This window comes from Micropterus salmoides, unplaced genomic scaffold (assembly GCF_014851395.1).
Source record: "Micropterus salmoides isolate LMB-PRFRI ecotype aquatic unplaced genomic scaffold, ASM1485139v1 Ms_hic_scaffold_17, whole genome shotgun sequence".
Classification (NCBI taxonomy): Eukaryota; Metazoa; Chordata; class Actinopteri; order Centrarchiformes; family Centrarchidae; genus Micropterus; species Micropterus salmoides.
In genome coordinates, this window is record NW_024040817.1 from 27,650,224 (window position 1) to 27,675,637 (window position 25,414).

General features: G+C 39.9%; 1 protein-coding gene across 1 annotated transcript in view; it reads left to right on the top strand.

Annotated features, from left to right (window-relative positions):
* The window catches only part of khdrbs3 (KH domain containing, RNA binding, signal transduction associated 3), a 111,445-nt gene that overhangs the window by 56,182 nt on the left and 29,849 nt on the right, over positions 1–25,414 (top strand). Inside the window, exons 3-6 of the mRNA XM_038725612.1 lie at positions 2,612–2,728; positions 11,143–11,289; positions 12,125–12,264; positions 16,801–16,981. Of these exons, the coding sequence (XP_038581540.1) occupies positions 2,612–2,728; positions 11,143–11,289; positions 12,125–12,264; positions 16,801–16,981 (585 nt within the window). The remainder of the gene's footprint in view (positions 1–2,611; positions 2,729–11,142; positions 11,290–12,124; positions 12,265–16,800; positions 16,982–25,414) is intronic.

The following is a 25,414-nucleotide window of genomic DNA, read 5'->3' on the forward strand; positions in this document are numbered from 1 at the left end:
TTGATACACTGATCTAGATCACCTTCAGTTGTTGCCATAGACTAATTGGAGTAATTAAGTTTTAGGAATAGCGTACTTTTTTGTTGTTTTTGTTTTATATTCTTTTAAATTGTGTATAAATGTATTTATATATATATATAGTAAAAAAGTGAGTGCACCCCTCCCTTTTTTGTAGATATTTTATTATATCTTTTCATGTGACAACACTGAAGAAATGACACTTTGCTACAGTGTAAAGTAGTGAGTATGCAGCTTGTATAACAGTGTAAATCTGCTGTCCCCTCAAAGTAACACATCACACAGCCATTAATGACTAAACCGCTGGCAATAAAAGTGAAAATGTCCGAATGGGCCCAAAGTGTCAATATTTTGTGGGTCCACCGTTATTTTCCAGCACTGCCTTAACCCTCTTGGGCATGGAGTTCACCAGAGTTTCACAGGTTGCTACTTGAGTCCTCTTCCACTCCTCCATGTAGACATCATGGAGCTGGTGGATGTTAGAGACCTTGCGCTCCTCCACCTTCCGTTTAAGGATGCCCCAGAGATGCTCAATAAGGTTTAGGTCTGGAGATATGCTTGGCCAGTCCATCACCTTTACCCTCAGCTTCTTTAGCAAGACAGCGGTCCTCTTGGAGGTAGATAGATAGATCTTTATTGTCATTGCATGCGTTCATACAACAAAATTCTGTTAGAGCAATCTCATCTTTGCAGTTTATACTAACAATAAATAGAGTAAAATATATTGCACAGAGGTCATTGGTCATTAGTTATTGCCACAAGACATGTTTTTACTCAAAATCTAAAAAAGATACTTAAATATAAAATATAAACTTATATATAAACAATCAAAAAATATGAGAATAATATACATTAAAAATTTATTAGAAAAGGCGCTGTGTTTGGGGTGGTTATCATGTTGGAATACTGCCCTGCGGCCCAGTCTCTGCTTCAGTATGTCACAGTACATGTTGGCATTCATGGTTCCCTCAATGAACTGTAGCTCCCCAGTGCCAGCAGCACTCATGCAGCCCCAGATCATGACACTCCGACCACCATGCTTGAGTGGAGGCAAGACACACTTGTCTTTGTACTCCTCAGCTGGTTGCCGCCACACACGCTTGACACAATCTGAACCAAATAAGTTTATCTTGGTCTTATCAGACCACAGTACATGGTTCCAGTAATCCATGTCCTTAGTTTGCTTGTCTTCAGCAAACTGTTTGCAGGCTTTCTTGTGCATCATCTTTAGAAGAGGCTTCCTTGGGGGACAACAGCCATTTAGACCAATTTGATGCAGTGTGTGGCGTATGGTCTGAACGCTGACAGGCTGACCCCCCACCCCTTCAACCTCTGCAGCAATGCTGGCAGCACTCATACGTCTGTTTCCCAAAGACAACCTCTGGGTATGACGCGGAGCATGTGCACTCACCTTTTTTGGTCGACCATTAGTGGAACCTGTCCTGTTGAACCACTGTATGGTCTTGGCCACTGCACTGCAGCTCAGTTTCAGGGTCTTGGCAATCTTCTTATAGCCTAGGCCACCTTTATCTAGAGCAACCATTCTTTTTTTCAGGTTATTTGCCATGAGGTGCCATGTTGAACTTCCAGTGACCAGAATAAGGTAGTGTGAGAGCGATAACACCAAATTTAACACACCTGCTCCCCATTCACATTTGAGACCTTGTAACACTAAGGAGTCACATGACACCGGGGAGGGAAAATGGCTAATTGGGACAAATTTGGACATTTTCACTTAGGGGTGTATTCACTTTTATTGCCAGCGGTTTAGACATTAATGTCTGTATGCTGTGTTATTTTGAGGGGACAGCAGATTTACACTGTTATACAAGCTGCACACTCACTACTTTACATTGTAGCAAATTGTCATTTCTTCAGTGTTGTCACATGAAAAGATAGTGTGAGGGGTGTACTCACTTTTGTGAGATACTATATATATATTATATATTATTGTCTATTTTATTTGACTGTTTTATCTCATTGCTGTCTGTATTGCACTTTAACATATGACAATAAAAACCTAAAGGCCCTACACTGTATTGGAAAGATGAACAGAATTTTTAATCATACAGATGATAAATAACCTGTGTCAAGTCTCTATTAAGGACACTAAAGTTCATACATTTTTGTTACGTCACCATCATTGTGAAAACATGAAAACCAATTCAATGAAAATGTGTTATTTCCAAGAGTTGATATAAATACATAAAAATGGAGAAAATAACATTCACATGGTTTTTTTTTGGATGAAGAACCTTAATTGTGTCCTCCCCACTTCTGAAACCAAAGTTACAGTATACCCTTGCTACTGTACTTGTAAATTTAATATAAATTTTATGATAAGGTTTTCAAACAGAGGGTCAATTGGAGAGCATCTTCATGCCATATGAAACCATAACCCGCGAAGAGATGACACAGTGGACCTGTGATAACACGTCTCAGTAATGGACACATGGACAGGCAAAACTGCTGACACGTTTTCATCAGCTTCAGTCGCTGGTAGAGCCACGTGTGACTGACGTAAGAAATGGCTTTGCTCTTTATCTCAAACACACAGATTCTGATTGATCCGCGCTCTCGCTCTCTGTTGCAGTTTAACTTTGTCGGCAAACTCCTCGGGCCACGCGGGAACTCGTTAAAGAGACTACAGGAGGACACTCTCACAAAGATGTCAATTCTCGGAAAAGGATCCATGAGAGACAAAGAAAAGGTAACACTCCACTTTTTGTCCCCTGCTCCCTTTGCTCCTTTCACTCTTTCACCTCCATATCATTTTATCTTGGTGTGCTGCAGTAAGTCTTTGGCACGGTTTGAAGTGAAGGTATGGTGGACCTACCATTAAAGTTAAGAAAGAGGAACTTTAATGTAGGAGGTCCAAGGAAAATCCATCTTAAATTAGGATTTTCTGACAAACTAATGCATTGACACGGGGTGACTATCTTTTCAAGAAAAGTTGTAAACAGCTGATTTAAAGGTTAGGTGTACGTTATCACATTGATCCACAGTTAGTCAGGTTATAAGAGAGCCACCTTCATCACATTGAAAACTCCTTAGACTCAACATACTTTGCTAACCAGTCTTGCTTCATAGTACACCCCTCAGATCACCACAGTAACTCAGACTACATGTGATTGACAGCTCATGGGTCACATAGACTGCATACAGTTTTGAAAAACAGCTTCGTTTTGAAAACACATTTCAAAGGTTTATGGAAATGGAAATGATCTCGGGTATCATCAAACACATCGGACATCTTTTAAAGCCTGCTCTCTCATAGTAAACAAAATACACACTCAGCCTAAACACTCAGGCAAATCAAGTTCAGACTGCACACAGGACAACACTCTATCTAGATCTATGGCTTTGTTTTCCTGTTGTCCACAGGATAAGAAAAATGCCCTTCATAATGATTCGACCATAAATGGAAACTGGTCACAAAAGATGGATTTCATGAAAAGACTTCTAACACTATTCAGTTAAACAACTTCTATCATCCATGATCATGTTGGTACATAAAGAGAGGATATAAATAGCTCTAACAGCGACTCTTTAGCAGCAGAACTGATTGCAGACTGGACTGGTTAACAGAGAATAAATTGACTTCGCTTGGCTCGTCTGCGTCTCTCCACTCTGTCAGGGGTGATTTGTTGGCGGCGATGATTCTCGCTATCATACAGCACATTCTTTTTGATTACTGTGATCAATAGTCTTTGATGGTCGACTCCTCTCGAGTACCTAGAGAAAAGATATGTCATGGAGATGTGCTGACCTCAGCAGCCTTTACCTGTCTGCACAAGCCCTCTGCGGGATTTATGACTGACAGCTTTCTGTCGGGGACGCTCTGTTTTTAGGTGAGGGGATACACCTTTGCTACAAACTACTACTTTACCTTCAGCTGGTTGCTGACTTTCTCTTTTCAGCTGCACACCATGTGGGATCGTAGTTTTCAGCACCTGAAATTCCTCGTGTAGGTCAGGGAGCTGGGCCACTGCAAAGGAAAAAGTGGGGTTCACTTTCAAGACTTTGTCAAGTCGACTGAAAACAAAGCTGTCTTGCTATTATGCAAGCACCAAGTGAGGCACTGTCGTCTTTAAGGACATGTTTCTATTTATATTGTTAAAATACATACTGTGCTGTATTTCTGGGTTGCACCTGGCAGACTGGAAAGGAGATAATGTACAGTTTTCACCCTGGGAAAGACATTAGATGGAAATGTAATTGTACTCTTGCTACTCAGAAAATATAGTATACTAGATGTGTTGGAGGAGGAAACTGTACAATGTTCAGTTCATTCCCTTTTAAGCTCTTACATGTGGCTGAGACACACACCAGCCGTGATAATTGCTCAAATATTTGCTGCTGCAGGACCTTGATCCTGTGTTGACAAGAATGTGAGTGCAGAGAGGCTGAAAGGCACTGAACTGTCGGAGTCAGAGTCTCCCCGCCTGGTTATGGCACCTCGGTTGTCCTGCTGCTGTCAGAGCAGGATGATGTAAAGGCTTCTGTGTTCCGCGCCCCTTCTCGTTAGCGCTTTGATTAACTCATCCATTTTCCTCTCTGGGACTTGTAGTCCCTCTTAAATTTTCCTGATAGACCAAACTATCACATTGTCTTTGTTTCACTTTTGGTAAATCCTACGTTGGGTTTAATTGTGAGCTTCTGCAGAAAAAGACCTTCATTGTCTGCAAGGACTGGTCTGTATGTGTAAGACCTGTCCTGCACCGAAACAATGAATCCACCTGTGTGTGCATTGTCAATTCAAATCACTTTAACAATCATGTGAATTATAGCAGATAAAATGTAAAAAAAAGTGTTTTGCAACAAATTACATATAATATTTACTTAGCTTAGAGGCTTACTAAAACATAATTATTTATTAATTACACATACGTGTAGAAAAAAAAAATACAATGGGCATATTTTGTAAAAAAAAAATAAAAATTCTAGTCCTCATAACACTATTAAAGGGTAGAGTAGATTGCAAATATAACCAGTTAAACCAATTTAGATAATCTTAAATAATAAGGCCTGTGTGATACAATAGTTTTATTGTTGTCAATAACTACACTACTTTGTCTTTCTTAATTCTTCCTGACTTCCCTATCCTTCCCTATCGAGCCTGTTTAACAAAGAGTTAAAACAATTATCAGTCATTTCCGAAAACAGCTGGCCATTGTAGTTTTTAGCAAATGTAACTCAAACAGGGGGGAAAAGTACATTTGTTATGGGCTATTTGCAGACTTGGATTAATACGCATACAGTATGGTGAGCTAGTGGTTATTTATGGCAGCAAGATGGTGTATGTGGACTGAAAATATTGCCCATGCTCATGGTAACACATCACCCTATAAAACGGCTCATTGATAGTAGTCATATTTTTTGGACAACAATGGAGCTCTGTGGCACAGAGGGATCATTCTTATCAGTCTGTGGAAACACGCACAATACTTTACTTTGGATCAATTCATTGTCAGTTTTGGTCTTTTTGTGGCATTAGCTGACAATAAGAAAAATAAAGAATGTTATCAGTCTTATCTTTAAGACATGGTATTTTAAAAATATCACTGTATGGAGAATATTTAATCATGAACAATGTAGGCATCTAGAACTCAATCATCGTTGGATTTGAGCTGGCTATTGAATGAAGAGCAGTGATTATTAGGTGGAATAGAAACTGAAGAAATTGATGATAAAATAATCTTTGAAATCAATTCACTGTTTAACTGGTAACCAGTAGAGGGAGGCCAGTAAAGGACAGACATAGTGTGGTCCTCTTGGTAAGGGTGAGGATCATTGCTGTTGCAAGCTAGCAGATACATTTCTTCAGAATATATATCTGAGTATATGTTGGCATCGCCTTATTAGGAAATGTGGCCTTTGTGTTTATAAGCACCCTTGAATGTCAGAAGTGTAAATGAACAAGGCTGATAGAACTAAATGGCTGTATTACACACAGTAGGATGTGACACTGGCCCTTTAGACAGAATAATAGAATTTGCCTCCGTTTTCCTGTAACTGACCTGTCTTTAATTATATTTGAATGTGAATGATCAGAGCTTGACATTATTCTTTACCTTTAAGCTCCTTCTGCAGGAGCCGCTGTGTCCACAGCGTTGTGGCCTTCTGTTTCCACGGTGAACGGCTTTACATAAGCAGATTTACGGAGAAAAAAAAGTAAACAGGAGAAAGATGCTGACAATAGATATGAGAAACAGACAGCTCTAATCTTGCTTAGCTGCTATAGTACTAGTTCATGGATGCTTCTTATCAGCGCTGGGAAAGGGGCCCCCATGTTTGAAAACTGCTATTATATCTACAATATCATATGCAAATTATGTGGTCACACATGCAGATTGGGTTAATACCAAATGAGATATCCACTAGATATATCATTGACACTTTGTATGTGTTACATGCTTTTTAAAGAAAAGGAAGCCCTCAGATGACACACGCTAACATTGAACTGAATCATCAGTTTTTTGGCTGATGATAGTTGAAGCACACAATAATGATTGTTTTTCATATATTTTTTTCATGCAAATATACCAAGGAACACATGAAAGGGAAGAGGAGCGACAGATCTGCAAGCAGTCGTCTCTTTCTAACACCCTGCTTACATTCCCTTCTCTACACCGGCAGCTCCGTCAGCGCTGGGGCTATGCGCAAAGGAGCCCTCTGCTCGTAAAGCACAGATTTATGAGGGAAATTAACATATCATTAACATACCACAGGCAGTCTTAAAAGAAGGTTATTTATAATTAGGTGACATCAGAAACACTGGCTTGCATGGTGCTGGAGAGGGAAAAGGGGAAGAGGAAGTTGCCGCCATTGGAAAGGCCCCGGAGAAGACTTTTTCTTTTTTGTTGAAAAGAAGAAACTGGGACGCAAAACCTGTTGTTTCCTTTGTGGGATGTGGAGGGAGACAGTTGGGGGTTTTGCTGTCCTATTTCTCATCAATAACATTGTACTGGCCTGCTTCTGTCGGGGCTCAATGGCCTGTGCTGCCCCCTCACTGTTTACATGGTATATTTTTCAGTTTTCAGCAGTCTATTTGAACTTTGCTTCTGCAGACAGTGGTTGCATCTGCTCTACTTTCAGGGGTTTGAGTATACAATGACTGAACAACAAATATATGCCCATATAGGTCTCCACTTATACCTACACCTGTTTAAAGCTAAAACCTCCTGACATCCTGTGTAGGTGACTGACTTGATGTTGGAACTTGGTACTTTGCTCCAGCTAGTGAAGTGAGACACAACTGAGTTTATGTAATGTTGAGTGCAATTCGTGAAAAGAAAGATGTCATGTGAAATGTAAGTCTGGTGCAGCAGTTGTTTTGAACAGACTTTATTGGCAGTGTCAGTCACAACACGTCTGACCTGACAAGCTGATGGACATCTTGCGAACAACATGACATCTTTCGTGAAACTCCACCATACAGATGGATCAATGTATTCATAAAGACAGTATTTGAAAATATGGACACTGTGGTGCAGCTCTAAAAACTATGTTCATACATAGTTAATTAGGAGTGGCAATTACCATACATTTTGTGGGAAACATATTACCTGTCTGATTACATTTTTAGCCATGCTAGCAGTGTCATTGAGTTTGTTGTTTGTCCAGACTGAAATAACATAGCAAATATTGGATAGGTTGTCATGAAACATTTTAACAGACATTTGTAGTCCCCAGAGGATGTACCCCAACAACTATTAATAAGATCCCATGACTTTTTCTCAAGCATCCCCTTGAGGTCGACATTTGTGGGTTTGAATAGAATATCTTCACAACTATTGGATGGCTTGCCATTAGGGCTCTCCCTGAATAACGATTTACATAGTCCAATCAGAATTGTCAAGTCTTGCCCATCGGCAATTGCGAGCGAGAGGGGGGGTGGCAGAATCTGCAGAACTGCAGCCTCTATTCATTAGTCACTGTAACTTACACTGTACATTTAACGTTACAGATAAACTGAGCCTTATTGTCGATCATTTCCTCTCTTCTTGCCTGCCATTCACACGTAGAGGAAAACTCTGCACAAGAGGTCCTCGTGGGTCTATTTAAAGTAGTGTTTAAAAATAATTAATCAGTGGTGATAAATGATTCGAATGTCCCGCGAGATGCCGACAACTCATCACAACAGCGGTGAGGCTGGGGTTCCATCTCTCTGCCACTAGGCTACATCATAAGCCTGCACGGTACCAGCTCGCCTCTTTTTGGTTTTCCATTGGGAAAAGTTGTACTTGTACCTGCTTCCAGGTACTTCTTTTCATATCACCTCCGTCGAGGTTCCAAGCGAGCTGAGGCGATACTAAAATGTGACGTCAAAACACGGCAGACTACTGATTGGTCAGAGAGAATCGTCACTATTCACTGCGTCTTCATTGCGCGTGCCTGACAGAGGACATTATTGACATTATTTCAGCGCTTCTGAGAAGTTTTGAGGTGAGAAATCAACTGTGTAGATTTTGACAGTTTTACGAGAAGTGATGGCGGAACAAAAATGTGCTTGAAAGTTTTCGGAGTTGAGGAGCTCCGCAAGTGGCCGTGGGGGGGAGCCTGCGGCAACCCGTGGGTGGAGGTCGCAAGGCCGGCCAGCCGCCCGCTCACAGAGCCCTCTGCTCCTGCCGTCACACAGACCGCTGCAGCAACAATGTCAGAGGAAAACACAGCTGGAAGGTTTTTATACCGCTTATCTGTCTTTACATTCTGAGGAATGTTGAAACGTTTTAACTTAAATCAAGAGACAGCTGTATGTGGGTCGCTGGTGCGTGTGTCGCATTGAAAATTACGTCGCGGTGGCTGTGTGTGGCATCGCTATGACAACCAGCTACATTGAGGGGTACTACCTCTGGGTACTATCTGCAATGGAAAACGGAGTATGGCCATACCGAGTCGAGTAGAATCGAGGCGAGTTTTTTTTCTTTTTACATGTTTATTTACAGATTTTTATGTTGAAATTTAAACAGTAATAGGCTGTATATTAACTTATTGGGAAGCTTCGACTGTGAGATTGACAGTCGAATCAGGCTCCGCCCATCTAAGCATTGAACCTTTGGCTATGATGTTTTCTTCTGACCTTCATGTTCCCTACAGGATGTATTGTAATATTGTGTTATCTATCTTTTCACCTAGCACCATCATTGAGCCAAAATTTCAGTTTTTCCAATACCTGATAAATGGATGAAATTCCCATCAACACGCTAGACTTAGATGGTAAACATAGTAAACATTACCCCACATAACATTATCAACTTTTACGAGCACAGTGTGCGAGCAAAGACTACAACCTACCACCGTAGGTAGCTAGAGCCCACTGCCTTTGGGCTAATATGTGCTCCTTCTAGCCAGCTTCTTCCTGTTTTCAGTTTTACATTTGCTATAATTACTGTTATAAATATTGTTTAGTAATGTTGTTTACATAAAGTGTGGCATGGGTTTTGTGGGTGGTGCTGGTGTATAGTGTATCCATCACTGTTTCAAAATTTACATGTTAGTAATCCGTGTTTTATAATCCGTGTTTTATACCGATCGATTTGATTCTTTCATACGAAGCGAAAGAGCCCACTTAGGATGTTCTGTTCTCAACTTGTGTGCCTGTAAATCACGGGAGTACTTTTGGTCACAGGAATATTGATCAATATTCACTGTTTTTATCAAAATCTCAATGTTTTTGAAGCTTTATGCTATTTGGAACGTGGTTGTATGGAGAGAAATAGTGTTTTGATAAAAGTGAACATATGTAAATATGGCCAAAACCTGGACATTCGCCAGGTATATTTTTGAAAAATGATGTAATAACTGTATATTAGTTTCTTTTCATCAAATTTATAGTTACACTTGTATTCCAGGTGTATTAGAAGATATTCAGTTGCATTATAATGAGTTGGATGATGGTTTTGATGGTGATATTGCTATTAAAATATAGATTTTATATCAGGCGAGGATGAAAATATATTTTCCTTTATTGCATCTCCATTTACTCTTTCATAGAAAAATACATAGTTCAGTTGATCCATATACCTTAACTTCTGACCTGTCAAAGTTAGTGTAGAGCCCTGCCTTGATTTCCCTAAGATTAGCTAAATTATCTACGTTTTGACCAATAACATAAAGGATAAATCCTCTGGGCACCGAGGATATCTGGACCAAATTCACCAAAGTGGGGGATTGATCAACCGTCAGTCGAACATTACTGTGGGAGTTATGTTTCCTCCAAAACATACTTGGCAAAATAAATGAGTAGTATATAAACAGCTTTGTAGGAGAAAGGGTTGCATGGATACCATCTTAAAGTATTTGCTCTTTTTTTTAAGGTAATAATCCTTTAGACGCTTACTTGAATTAGTCTCAGGGGTGCAGTGTGCTCATTGCTGTGTGTCCGGTACTATGAGGTTTCTTTCTTTAGACTTTCTGTTAATGAAGATGACTGTTCTTGTACTGCTGTAGATCATTAAATAACATTTGTCATTTGTTGAAAAAATGGTCTGTCTGGACTCGGTGATATGATTTTGCCGACACGATTAAAAATACATTATCACATCACATGAAAACTAAGCGACAGATAATGGATCCCCAAATTTTAAACAGGCCCTTCACTTTGTTACTGAGCTACTCTTGACACGCACTCTTAATCCATACACAAACTACTCTTTGTCCACATTAATGATTTTTAAAAATGATCCTTTTACATAAAGCACTATGTTGTTAAAAATGCTTTTTAATAAAGCTACAGCGATCACATAGATGAGATAAAATGCAGCGAACATGGTAGATTATGATGAAGTGTATGAGAGCACATACTTTATCTGTACATTTGTTATGAAAACAGGCAGCTGTGTGAGGACAAAAGCAATCAGTTAAATGTGACAGCCGCAGTTGAAAGCATTGTAAGAAGTGCCTGGTTTCAGACATACAAGTTTACAAGAACTCACATAAATATGTGTCTTTTCGTACCTCTGCAGCGCCGAGACATCAAACCACATTATGTAACAGTTATGGAAAAGCTCCCCGCAGTAAATCTTTGCTGAAGATAAATGTTCCTGGCTGTGACAGCTAACTCATGCTCATTCCCTAGACAGAGAAAATGTATGATACCAAACTGTCCTTTTGTACCAACAGGAAGAAGAGCTACGGCAGAGCGGCGAGGCGAAATATCACCACCTGAACGAAGACCTGCACGTCCTCATCGAGGTGTTCGCCCCGCCGGCTGAGGCCTACGCCAGGATGGGTCACGCTCTGGAGGAGATTAAGAAGTTTCTCATACCAGTACGCTCCCTTCGTTCGACACATACGCACACTTTTTTCTAGCTTTCCTTTTCCTCCACCTGAATCTCTTGTCCGCTTCTCTTTGGCCCCAGCCAACTCATTTCCAGCCTGTCCACTGTGAAGCGTGTGAGTAACAGCAGAGACAGCTGCTGTTTCACTCACACTCTTTGTCAGTTACTTGCACTGTAATTCAGTCAGTGCCGTCGGAGTGTGCGTGGAAAGCTTCAGATTCAGTATGTGTGATCCAGGGTGGGAAGTCGCTGGTATAACAGAAAAGAGCGCAGGAGGGATTCTTTGCATGGGCCAAACCCCGCCTTGGCAGCAGCATGGAGCTTATTTACTCTTCTTCCATTCATTATGGATGATCTTTCCAATGCTCAGAGCTATGATGATTTCCATCTCACCATTAATTATGAGCAGACCTCTCCCCAAATCCCAAACCCTTTGCCCGTTACCTCTGCCCACTGTTGCCATAAAACATATTTATTGGTAGAGTGGACGCATGACAATCATGTTGTTTTATGATTAAAGACCTATTTCCATGTTAATTATGTGTTTTAATTTACCGGCAAAAAACAACTGTGGGAAAAGATAAAGGCAAATGGGGACCCGAGGATTTATCAGCGGGAGATCTGAAATGTTTTGCTGCCTCAGGAACAGCGGTCACGGCAGTACTGTAAAGTACATTAATTAGATATTCCCGGGGCTGTAGCCCTGGAGATAAAGGACGGAATTTAATACTGTGTAATTGAAAGCAAGTCTATTGCTGTGTGTGTGTGTGTGTGTGTGTGTGTGTGTGTGTGTGTGTTTTAACATGCAGCCTCTCTGTGTGCAGGATTACAATGATGAGATCAGACAGGCCCAGCTGCAGGAGCTCACATACCTGAACGGCGGCTCGGAGGATGCCAAGGTGCCATCGGTGAGGGGCAAGTCAGCCGCCCGTGGCAGAGGGACACCTGTTCCAGGGCCTCCCAGGTAACCTGCTTCCAAGTGTGCATTTGTGTGTGAATTCGTGTGTGCAAGTTGTTGTGTATACGTGCACTTTAGTTCAGCTGGTGAATGGGTATTATTTACAGTTAAGGAGCTACTGGGAAGGCAGCAGGGTTTTTTTGTTTGTTTTTTTGCAAACGGATGTGTACAGGATTCTGTTGCATTTTCAGAGTTAATGGTACAGCACATTTAGGATTGCCTCTGTCTGGTACAATAATACCAGACGTATTTAGTCTTTTTTTTTGCTGTTTTTCAGATACCAGACATGGATATCACCGTAGAGTTTACTATGTTTTTTAGGCCTTATACTTTGTTTGTGTCAGAGTAGACTAGTTGTATGTTCAAATGCCTAAACAATTTGGGCCAGATTAAACAGATTTGCTAAATGTGTCTGTGTAAATGTTGGCTGCAGTTCTTAATGAATTTGCATAGTATTACAATCTTTATGACAACTCATATTAGTCATACAACAGGAGACAAACTAACTTTGTCAGAAAAAAGATGTATTACTAGATGGATGGATGGCTTTATGATGCCCACATTATATACATAAGCCACTGTAACCAGTGATGGGATGGTTGGTTAGGGGGAGAATGCACCAGAATGCATTAAATAAATAAAATAAATCAAAAAAAAGAAAAACAGATCAGTGGTAGTAGTGTAGTGATTTTATAACACAATCATTGTCTTGTTCTCATTTAAGTTTAATTAACTCAAGCCACAGCTCCCTGCTCTCTGGTCATTTGATACAAAATAATTATGCTGATTAATAATTATTGTTGTATTTTCTAAAACAGAAAATAAGTAGTAATGTATTTATTTTATTTATGGGTCTATTTTATTTGTTTGTATTTTCAGATAACTGATGAACAGTGTTGTTCTTTAAATTGCTTTGTTTATTAGGGTCTTGGAATTTTTGTAGTATAAAGGTAAAGTCATGTTCCTTTTTCCATCACCACCTCCTCTAAATCTCGTCTGTGCTATTTTTTCGGCTGGTTTGAAATGACACGCAAACAGTGGCTCCAACCTGGTGCACCTGTTTGGTAAATACACCCCATGTTTTTGGGGCACAGTGTGTCAAATGAGCGGCTAAAAAATAGGTCTGATAACTCCAGCCCTCCATGTTCACACTTTCCTGACTTCTCGTGTTTGGACAAATAATGCCTGTCTTTTGTCAGAAGAAAAGGTGAAAGTGGCATGGGGTTACAGCACAACAAAATCTCTTGGATAGGAGGTTACGTGTTTGGATCTACAAAGTGTCTGACTTTGACAATGGAGACTGCGGTTTGTGGCCCATCATGCCCCAATTTTGCTGGTTTCTTTTAACCATGTCCCCAATCTTTCCCCAAACAGTTTGTTTGCCATAACAAACCTTAACCACAGAGGTAGCTGATCAGAAAACAGTTGAAATGATTTTTTTGGAAGGCAATGACCAAAAATCTATTTTGCCATTTATATCTTGTTGGTGTTAACTACCTGGCAGGAAACAGTATAGCATAATCAGCGTGTACATACTGATAAAAAAAAAACAGGACATAGTGCAATAAAACAAAGACTTCTCGTTCAGTGTGATGAGTTATCTGTCTCTGTGGAAGTTGTTTCTCATATTTTACAAGAATGAATGGCAGCAAATAGCTTCTTCTGAAGGCAGAAAAATGAGCCGTGGTATGTCTAACTATGCTGACTGTGTGCAGACATCAGCAGGACTCTACAAAGAGGAGGCAGAAACCATAGATGATTGGCATAAAACTACAGACCAAAGCACTGCTGTTATCCTTAAAAGTTGCACTGTGCAACTTTGCACATAGCTGGGTATTTACTGAACCTGCCAGGTTGTTTTCTGTGCACCAAAGGAAACACAATGGACAAGAGAGGCAAAACGTCTACTGGTGGGTCCCAGGTTCCTCTAGGCAGAGCTGTCAATAAAGCTTAGAGAAAGTTCAGTCAGAAGGACTATTTCACTCTTTCCCCCCCTTTTTTCATTGATCATTACTTCCCAGCCACACCTCTTGGCTTCTAACCATTCATATATTTTACTCTGTCCTTATTACCCAACACCATATACCCACATGGGAGCTAATTGTTCTGTTGTTTTATGGTGTTACACCTTTGTTAACAAGTTAAATAAACTGTGCAGACCACGGGTCTCTTTTTTTTTTTTACCTGGGGGACCACTGGCTAGGTAGAGATAAAATGAAAATTAGAAACACTGGGCTACATGTTTTATAGTTTCCTGTGAATCCCTCGTGTGGAGGTAGGCAATTTGAATCCAGCTGCTAACAATAAGTCCTGTTATAGTCCTGTATAGAGAGGTGATTACAGAATGTAAATACATTTAATAGTTGTTGAAGAACCATAAATAGTATCATAAATAGATTTGTTACTGAACACCTAACTCGTGGGTTGCAGCCATTTTGGAATCAGCTTGTCAGCATTTGTCCCATACTGTACTTCCTATGCATAATCACAATCACGATGTGTCAAGGGAATGCCATCCAGCCAGCATCTTCCCCTCCGTCAAGAGCATCAAGACTCCATCTAGAATCACAGTGGTGATGTTCAGCAGTTATGCTGTGGGCCAGCTATGGCAATCCACAAAATTGGACATTGACAAGTGGAGTTTATGACATAAACAATCTAATCTACATTTAATCATCAGCACCTGATGTCATTAAACATCCTGATTAAAATTAGGAGACAATTTCATTTCGGCAAATATGGAGCATTTGAGGTTAGGGCAGCCTCTCCTGCTGGTGATTTATGCTGATACTTCGTACATTTGGTGGAGATAAGTGTTTGTTCAATGTTATGCCATATTTTAGCTGTGACTAATATTCATATGCTCTGAAACAGGTCAGACTGGCCATTAAGTGAGCAAGTACCTTCAATAGAAATCAGAATTAATAGTAAATAGTGTCTAGTAATACACGTTGACGCAATGTTTGGTGTCCATAAACATTAGCAAAGCAAATTTGCATAAAAACCTTTAAACGCAAATGATCTCCAGTAGATGCTCGCCTCTCTACTATCCCTGTGAACCCACGCTAATTCCAGCTCCTCTGAGACCTCACAAGACTACAAATAAAAATATTCATGTCCATTAGAAGACTTCAACGTTCTCTGTGTCAGCGCTGTGCTTTAAAAGAGAGGAAAAAAAGGTAAAAAAAAACAAACAACAACTTGTGTTGTTTGTTCTTTGTGTTTATCAAAGAAAATACACTTCTTTCATCAGATTTTGAGATAAACAAGGTCACAGAGATGGGGTGTTTGTATTGCTCTGAGTCAGAATATAATTGGCCGTGTTTTAAATCACACTGTAATTAGAATTTACCATGCCTAATTTGAGTGTGATAACACAGGAGTCCCACAGGCTTCTGTGCAGGAAGTCACATGTAGTTTTCTCCATATTCACACTCACATAATTACTTTTTATCAATACCACTGCTCTGGATCGAGACTTTGTAGAAGTCAAATATTCCTCTTTGCTGTGACTTTGACTGGAGCTGTTGCTGGAATAGAAAAACTGCTCTTAAAGGGGAATCACTGTACAGCTAAAATGGAACACATTGAAAGAAAATGACCCAGAGAGCAACCTTGGTGGTTTTCTGCTGCTGCTTCAGATCAGTTAGCTGCTTTTAAAAGAAAGCTCGGTGTAAAATGCTCAAGCAACACGTTACCAAACCACAAGGTCAGAGTGCCTTTGATTCCCAACAAAGCAGCTTGACTTTTCTTCCATCTTGATTACAGTGCAGGTTCTGTGTATATTCATCTAGATGACTGTACAGATCAGTATCTCACAGTAGCTATTTTGCAGCAGAGCTTGATAAGAGTCGTGCTTGCTTACCTAAATAATAAAGTTAAAATCCATAACTTGAACCACAATATCCATTAGATGAATGGTAATGGTTTTTATGCCACATACTTATGTCCTAATGCAATGCGTTGATGCTTTATTTCAAGACTGAACATTACAAAATCAACAAACACACAAGGAAACATCCATCGCGGAACCGGCAGAAACTCTTTTTTTCATCTGCATTTTCCTCAATAGACAGAAAAGCAATTCAGCCGCAAGACATGCTGTGTTTTGAGTAATGGACGTGACTCACTTTTTCTGGACTGGAAGAACTTGCCCTCCACCCTCGCTGTTCCTCTGTCTCCACCTACACATATAACCTCCCGCGGAATGTATCAAATTCATCGCCACGGTTGTACCAAGTCATTCTGGCCGATGTAGGAAATCATTAGCTGGAGTGGAAATAGACGAGGCAGCTAGACTCCAAGCATAATAAACAGCTCATCATAAAGACGTGGAACTCAGTGGACATCCCGTTTTGATGATATATAATACTATCCTTGTAATAGTATCTTTACATTCTTAAAGATCACATGAACATGTTTTGCTGAAAGAGGATATACTGTATGTTACCTTATCCATCCCAGCTGTGCACACATATTCATTTCCCTCTCCAATAATTCAAAGAATTTATCAAATTGGCGGATGTCTCTGTCTTATGTCAGGAGTCGAGGAGGAGTTCCTCCCCTGCATGCAGCGGTGCCCCGAGGAGCAGCACCCAGAGGGGCCCTGCCCAGCCGGGCTCCATCTTCCAGAGGGAGAGGGGTTCAGAGAGCCAGAGGCGCCCCCCCAACTGCTGGATACCGACCGGCTCCTCCCATAGTTCAGGACACATATGGCGAATATGTGAGTATACTGCCACCCAGTACCCAAAAAAGGACTAGATCCAAGTCCACATTGATCATAAATACAAATATACTTGTGCTTGTCATTGTGATAAGGTCTGACACTACCAGTCCTTTAGTCAATTAAAGTAAAATATAATGTAACAATATTTATGTATTTATCAAGCAACATGAAATTTGCTTATTCCATAGTGAATTGGATGTCTTTTGGGCTAAACAAGCAAATTGATTTGTTTTGGGGTAATAGTAGTAGAATGGTTAAAACTGAAGCAGTATCGGCCGACATATCCAAAATCCTTCCCATAATGCAACTCAGTAATGTCTGTCACTTAACTCTGCCTGCCATAAACTCAACTCCCCCACTTTGCAAAACAGGTTTTCTTTTGTATTAACATCATGAGGGTTACTTTCTCAGAAAGAAACTCAGAAAAAGAAGTACTCCTTGTGATGGGTAAATTGATTTGCATCTATAAAACTGGTGGAGTGCCCCTTTGATATCCACAGAATTAAGACATACAATTAGCAGTCATTGATGCTTGTAAGTTTGAGCCAATAAAAGAACTGAAAGAGACAGGTGTATTGCGATATTCTTTAAACAACAAAATGTTGGTTATTTAGTTTGGCCCATTGATTTGGCCCGCTCCCCAACACAGTCAGCTGTAGCAGCAGCAGTCACTGTGACACTCAGCTCATAGAGGCAAATACAGTACTTTAAAACCCCTAGTACCTGATTGCTGCAATTTGTGTCAATCTTCATACTCTTGAGCCACTCTCAGTCAAATCTGAAATCACAGACATGATGCACAAAGCAAGATTTCCAAATGATCCACAACGATGGGGGCACTGTTCCTGTATTAACTGTATTATGTTGAATATTGTGAGCATCACAAATTGTATTCCACTTATCTCTTTAAAGGTTCAGTGGGTAAGTTGTAGTGACATCTAGTGGTGAGGACTGCGACCCCCCCTCCCCCTCCCCTATCCAAGCGAGTAGTATAGCTACGGTGCCTGATACAGGACAAAGAAGTCATCTATGAGAGAAGAGATTGCCAGTCAAGAAATCAGGTTTCTTTAGATAGAAATTAAATTTACTTAATTATTCAGTAAAACCATATGTTTTGTTTTATTATTAATTAATTAATTATTATGATTACTTGTTCATTAATAAACAACAGCCACATCAAGAATGAAGTACTACATGATGTCTCATATTCCTGTAATACAGTATTTTACATCTTGGGAGGGTTGGCTCATCTGGACTAACATACCAAAGTAAATGATGAACATCTCAAAATCACATCTAGTGCATCAAGTATGACCACTGACAGGACAATGTAAACTCACTGTTTCGGCACCACAGTCCATTATATACCACATAATACATGAAGTTTACAAAGGCATTGTCAGGTGAGGATCAAGACTTCTCTGGCTTTGATAAATTAGATAAGCATGCAAATATTACCAATTAAAATTTTTTTAAATACAACAGAAATACAAAGTAGTACTGACAGCCATAATTTCAGCATGTGGTAAAACGATGCAACGTTTTTAATGGGCATTCAGCATTAATTGAAGTACAAATTACACATTTGTGTGCACAGTGGGGAAGCAATATCCAAAAGAAGCCATTTTTTAATGCAAATTCTTAAAGTATTTATTATTGGTCATTTGATAGGCACACGGTCTTGTTATAAATCCCCATTAGCAGAAAAAAGAAAGACATGTTTTCCACCAGGGCAGTAAAATGTGAAGTTTAGCTGCTGATCTGAGCTTCTCTGCTGTTAACGTTTTATTGCCAATAATATTCATCAGCTGTTTGTCTCAGGAAGGTAAGGACACATTTATGTCCACGTAACAAAGCCATAACAGAGCGCTGGAGAACAACTACATGAAATTACAATCCAACTACATATTTTACACATATACACATATAACGCAGTAAAAGTTTAGCTGGCTGATCTGAGCTCTGATGCTGGAAGCTGCCGTTTTATTGCCAATTAGTGATCAGCCTATTGTCTCACCAAGGTAACAAAACCAAAACAGAGTGCTGGAGAGAGAGATTAACTACATAAAACTAATCCAACAACATATTTTGTCTACTAGCACAGTAAAGGTTTAGCTGTCTGATTTGAGCTTCCAGCTGTAAGCTACCGTTTAATTGCCAAATAGTGATCAGTTAATTATCTCAGGAATGTAACCAACAAAGTCAAAACAGAGTGCTGGAGAGAGAGAGTAACTACATGAAATTAATCCAACGAGCCTACATATTTTACACCACAAGCCAAAGCCAGCGCTGTAGAATAAACCAATTCAACTAACCTTACATGATTTTTCTACCAGGGCACTAAAAGTTTAGCTGGCTGATGCTTCCATGCTCTAAGCTAACGTTACGGTTTTATTATCAGCTGATTGTCTCGCTAACGTAACCAGCAAAGTCAACCCACAGACTGGAAAATAAGTAGGCGATGTGAAATTAATGCAACTACATATTTCACACCACAGACAGGGGAAACACCTCAAGTCTCTCTGTGATTATGGCCAGCTATCAAACAACAGCTTTCATTTGCATCGCTAAAGTCTGACAAATTTAAGTTAATTACCTGTCCAGCAGAAAACAGACAACTTCAGCACCGCTTTGAAAACATCTGTCCCACATTATAGCCTTCAATCTGGGAAATTCCACATCCGTGATTTCTGCTGTCAGCTGTTTGTATCCGTACGGACTCCTCTGGTTTCATGGTATAAAGAGCCACAGGCTGACAGCTCTCATGCCAAATGACACGTGTGCTCCTTAATTTGTCCAAATGTCACTTCTCTTTTTACTTCTAATAAACCAGAAGACTACTCAGAGACTGCATATTATTATTATTATTATTGTTATTATTATTATTATTATTCCCTCTTCTTCTATGTTAGTATTTAATGTAGTGACGGGCGACACTGCCAGAATTAAACAAGCAGAAGAAGAACGTTATGACAAAACACACTCTGTACCGCTCTTTGTTTTTGTCAGCTACGGTAGAAACATGACGACAAAATATAGCCCGCGGTTATGTAGATAAAAATGGCTCATTCTAAGGTAATAAAAACACAACGGTTCATTATGTAAGGTCTTTATACACCACTGTAAACATAGTTATGCATATTATATTGCATTTTTGTTAATAGATCCTCATAAATATTACACACTGAACCTTTAATATTGAGGTGGCAGCATAAATATTAGAGACAGATAACTTAAAATAAAAACTGTCCACGTGACTAAGTTCCATTGTGTGTGAGAAAAAAATGTTTTATATGCAGGGTAAACTGGTCCTTTAAAAATTAAATATTCCAGAGCTGCTTGAATATCAGCAATGAGTTGAACTCAAACGTACATGCAGCACTGAAAAGCCCCCCATAACCTATATTTAGTTTTCTGTCTTGCTACATGAGGTGTCAGCATAAAGCGTGTGAGTTTGTTATTGTATCCATTATTGTGATTTGGTCTTGTAGCTTACCTGCACAGTCTTATGGGAATCTGGCTATGATATCAACAGCTTCCAGAGATGAATATATTAGGTTTAGAGTCAGAGCCTTTGTGCATTTGCCAAGAGAGTCTCCTGCCGCACTGTCAAGACAAAGTTCCCCAGGGACTCCGGCATCAACATCGCATATTTAGCCGATAGAAGGAGAGAGAAGGTGGCCCGCGTTGGAAAATTGCCCCAGCAGCCAATACCTAACCACATATGACAGGTTTATTCAGAGGTTGCAATTCAAATGTGTGGAGGTCGTAGAGAATGACTCCTGGACCAGCTGTTTCCCATCATTGTCACAGTTGTAAACTGCATCCCCCAACACCTGCACCTGTGTATCCGGGAGGGGAAAAAAAGACCCCCAACATCTGCCAGATGATAAATCTAACCACATCACTGCAAATTAGTAGCTGAATGAGTTTGACTCTGTGTTATGTGAATACATCCCCATTCCAGGACAAGTGTTCTCTATCCGTCGCTGACAAATTGGTTCTTGTATTCATCAATGAAATGATAAAGAAATGTTTCTTTTTGCTGCCTTCATTTATCACTGTTTAACATCCACTCATATGCATGCTCCCATCATTCTCTTTTTACCGTCTGGCATCGCCACAGGCCAAAACATTTGTTCAGCTGGAGGGGTATTCTTTCTCTATCTTGTTCAGACAAGAAGCACCAGACCTAGGTTACCTCATGGTGATTTTGTCATGATGACACACGGGTGTACAGTATCTTTGTCTAGATGAGGTTTGGTTTACATTATATACCTCTGTTAAAGCTTCCATTTGTACTGAAAGCATCAGTATCAAATTACTTTGAATCCAATTGTTGCCAAACAAAATCACATAAATTATATTATCTCGTGATCCAGTCTTGGAAGCCCAATCAGTCTTGAAGTTACTATGATTGCAGCTGGATCTCATTTCATGTAATTGATTAGGTGCATTGAGATATCAGTCTTACCTGCAGCTAATCCCATTGGAGAAGAATTAAACATGATGTAGTTCTGTTTTTTAGAAATTCGTCTCTGTCTTTTTTTGGCGCCAACATGAAATCCGTGGAGGCTAATCACAGTAGCTAAACTTCACTTTCACGCTAAATCTAGAGCTATATGTAAGTGTACCTGTTTGTTTCTGTTCACACATAAGCTTAATTCCTTTGGGTGAGAAGACCAAGAAATGTGCACTACACGTGGGTTGGTATTGTATATGTTAAATCCTCCAGATACAGTAATCCGTTCTGAGCATTGTGGGTCCTTGCTGACAAAATCTCCCTCAGGCTCTTCTCCACATGTCATGTCCAGCCCTGTTGACAGCCAAGCATTGTTAATTGAATCGTGTTCTCTGTGGCACTGTCCTTGTCCTTTTAATCTAAAAGGGGTATAATGGTTAGGAAAATATTTCAGAGTAATAACAAAGCTCTGCATCCAACTGGTGTGGCCGGCAAGACCAGTCATGAAGATAAGATTGAAAACTATTCACATGGGACACTCCCTGTGAAGACAATTAATTATATATACTATATATTTATATCTCTTGTACATGTGAATCATATGTGGTTGAAAGTCAATCAGACATTTGAGTAATATTTTTAGTAATCCTTAATAATTTTGTGTGATTTGTTTTTGTAGTACAAATTATTTCTTTCATCTCCTAGCTAGTTAGTTAGATGTGGCTTTGGAGATGGTAGTGTTAGTTGGTTGGTCCAGACTATCTCAACAACTATTGGATGGATTGCCAAGAAATTTGGCACAGACATTCATGGTCCCCAAAAGATGGGTCCTAATGACTTTGGTGATCCAAAGTAAATACCTGAAAAAACTAATAACATAGCCTCTGCTGTACACTGTACTGTGTTTAGTGCTACATAGAAAATGTTAGCATGCTAACATGCTAAGCTAAGATGTTGAAAATGTTAAACACGGTGTTGCCACCTTTGCAACTTTTTTGCTATATTTAGCGACTTTTCAGACCACTCTAGCTATGTGTTTGACAGTGCAGTTAGAGTTACATTTCACACTTTGCGGGTGCTTTGAGAATTACACATTTTTATTTTATTATTTTTTTTGTACAGGTTTAGCGGCCGCAAAAGCAGTGTAGTCCTTTTGTGATTGCCCCTCACTCTTTTTATCTCACATGGGTTTTAAAAATGAAAGGAATCGTTGAAAACCATGACCAGCAACAAATATTGGATATCATAAATGATGAAATTATGAGATATTAAATCCCAAATGTGGTAATTTCTGTCTGTGGCTACCTCACAACTCACTGGTCAGCCTATGGCCATTCTTTCTGCATTTCCTCCCAGTGCCTGCTTGGGTTCCTCCTGGCGGCCCGGTTTCTTCCCAAAGATCAAATACATGCAGGCTGGGTAAACTGAGGACTCTAAATTTGCCTGTATGTGTGAATGTGGGTGTAAATATTTGTCCATGTGTTATCCCTGTAATACACTGGGGACCTCATCGAGGATGTTCCGTGCCTCTTGCCCAATGAGAGTTTGGATAGGTTCCAGCCCCACATGACTCTGCAAAGCAAGCAAGAACAGTCGAGTTCAGCTAATTGCATCAGAGCTAGTGATACTGAACTTTACAATATTTTCCAGGGCAGGTGTGTTTCTGCAGGGCTATTTCATTAATGACATGCATTCCCCTGTTAATACTTATCAGACGTGAATAAGCTTAATTTAAAACTTACCAAAGTTTAAAAACAAAGATGGTGAAGTAACAGTACAGAAAGCAAAGACATTTGTTAAGTGTAATACAGAGTAGTGATACTTCAACTTGATGTATGGGCCAACTTTTTGGCGTCCTCAATGTGATAGCTTGAGCAGTATTTTTATCCCTGCAGCGGAAAAGCTTCAGCAAATTCCAGCCTGTTCAGCTTTCTGAAATTTGCTGGCAGGAAGAGCCAAATGAATGCAGATAGCTTTGAGCAATTTTGAGACCAAGACAGATGACCGAGGGTTACAAATACTGGATTATTTGTTTTCGCTGAGCAGTATCATGGGGTGTTATTTTGCTTTTATTGTTAAGGAGTTAAGAGCGTTGTTTGGCACAGCTGTGCGGAGGCGCAACATTTTTCTTTGAACAGATGGTATCGTAATAAAGTCATCTGGGAAGAACAAGGCTTTTCTTCTTCTTTTGATTTGCTTAATTTTCTGGCTTTGTTGTTTGCATTTGTGACACCTTTTGGGTTTTAGCACAGGCCATGCAGCATGTGCAGTTCTCTACAAAGTTCATAATGTGAGGACAGTGTGTTGTTGAACTCATTCGGATTTAGTACAGTGAGCAGGGAACAAATCCAGCGCCTGCTCTGGGTGTCAGTGGCATCCTATCTCTTACAGTGGTATTGTAGAGCACACTGGAGCGGCTGTGATACTGCTGTTGTAACATGCAGTGCCAGGCCCTCTGGTAGTCTCCAGTGGCCTCAGAGGCCAGTCCTTATCTTTTAACAACACGCCTCTCAGCAATCCACTGGCATACAAATGAAAGACTCACTTAGGGGCTGCTCTCTCTCTCCCCCTCCAACCTCTCACTGTCACACTAATCCTGTTTTGTGTTGGAAACACAACACTGTTGCAGTATTGTTATTGAGTAAATGGTATATCAATACAAACACATCAGATATTACAATAACTTCATTATAATCACACTGTCATCACAGTGTGCCTTGCATTTTAAAGTGATTCTACATGTCAGACATCAAAGAAAAAAATAATTTTTAATGTGCCAATGTGATTTATAAACAAAGCATGTTCCTCCTTTCAGCTCACTTGTTACTTAATTATAGAGTAGCTGCTCTAATAAATGGCAATAACATGCCATTGTTAAAGTTTAATGTGGTCTTTAATACCAGACAGTGTTGTCCAGTGTGAGTGGATGGCACATAGATAGAGTCGCCGTTGAGGCAAGAGGAGGACTCTGTGAACATTAATGGCTTGTGCTGAAAACCAATCAGGGTATCTAGCACTGCTCTGCTAACACTGTGTATCTTCTGCATTAAATATAGGGCGTTGTGTATTATGACACAGCATAGTTTATGACAAGAAACAATACCCTTTAGTTCATATATTTCAATTGCTACTGAAAATTAATTTGTTAATAACGTACCAAGAGTACAATACCTGAAAACTCTGATAACCCTTTTCACATTTGCTTGCTACCTGCAAATCTAATGGAAGGATTTCTGTGAAATTATGGTGGATATTCATTGTCCCCCATAATGTCCAATGTTTTGCAAACCCCCCAACTTTTCCCCAGCCCACGTTCATGCCAGAATTCACACTTGTTCACAAGAAATATCATATTACCATGAAATTACTGAGTACATTCATGCTTCCCAGAGGATGAACCTTTTGCATTTTGGTCATTCCATTATCTTTCTTGCAGCGCCAGCCTTAGGCTAAACTGCCAACTTTGAATGCAGGATTTCCTCTTGTTTATTTGGAGTTTTGAGGGGATGAACATTTTAGATTTTAAGGACCTCATGCTGTTTCTCCTGGCAATACCATTATACTGTTGGTAATTTTGTCCAAACACTTTAGTACTGTGGCATGTAATGAGGCATAATTGCGGTCTCTAGGGTTTGCTAGAAGGCCTTTTGAATTTAAGTCTTGGTATGACGGTCATGCCATGTTTTCACATGTTTTTTTCTCTGACATAATCTCATGTCAGTCCCAGATATCAGGCTGTCAGGTGTAACAGTCCTGATGTGGGTATGTTTTGAATTTGCAGCTGATATTTTTCAGTTCATTAGCACTAATGCATTTCCACCTCTAAGAACCAACTGACAAGGTCCTACCATTTTTTGAACAGCCTCTGGATGCTCAAGAGGATGTTGGTAAGGCCTTGATCCCTGGCTCCTCCTGTTCACATGTCAAAGAGTCCTTGAGCAGGACACTGAATCACAATTGCTCCTGAA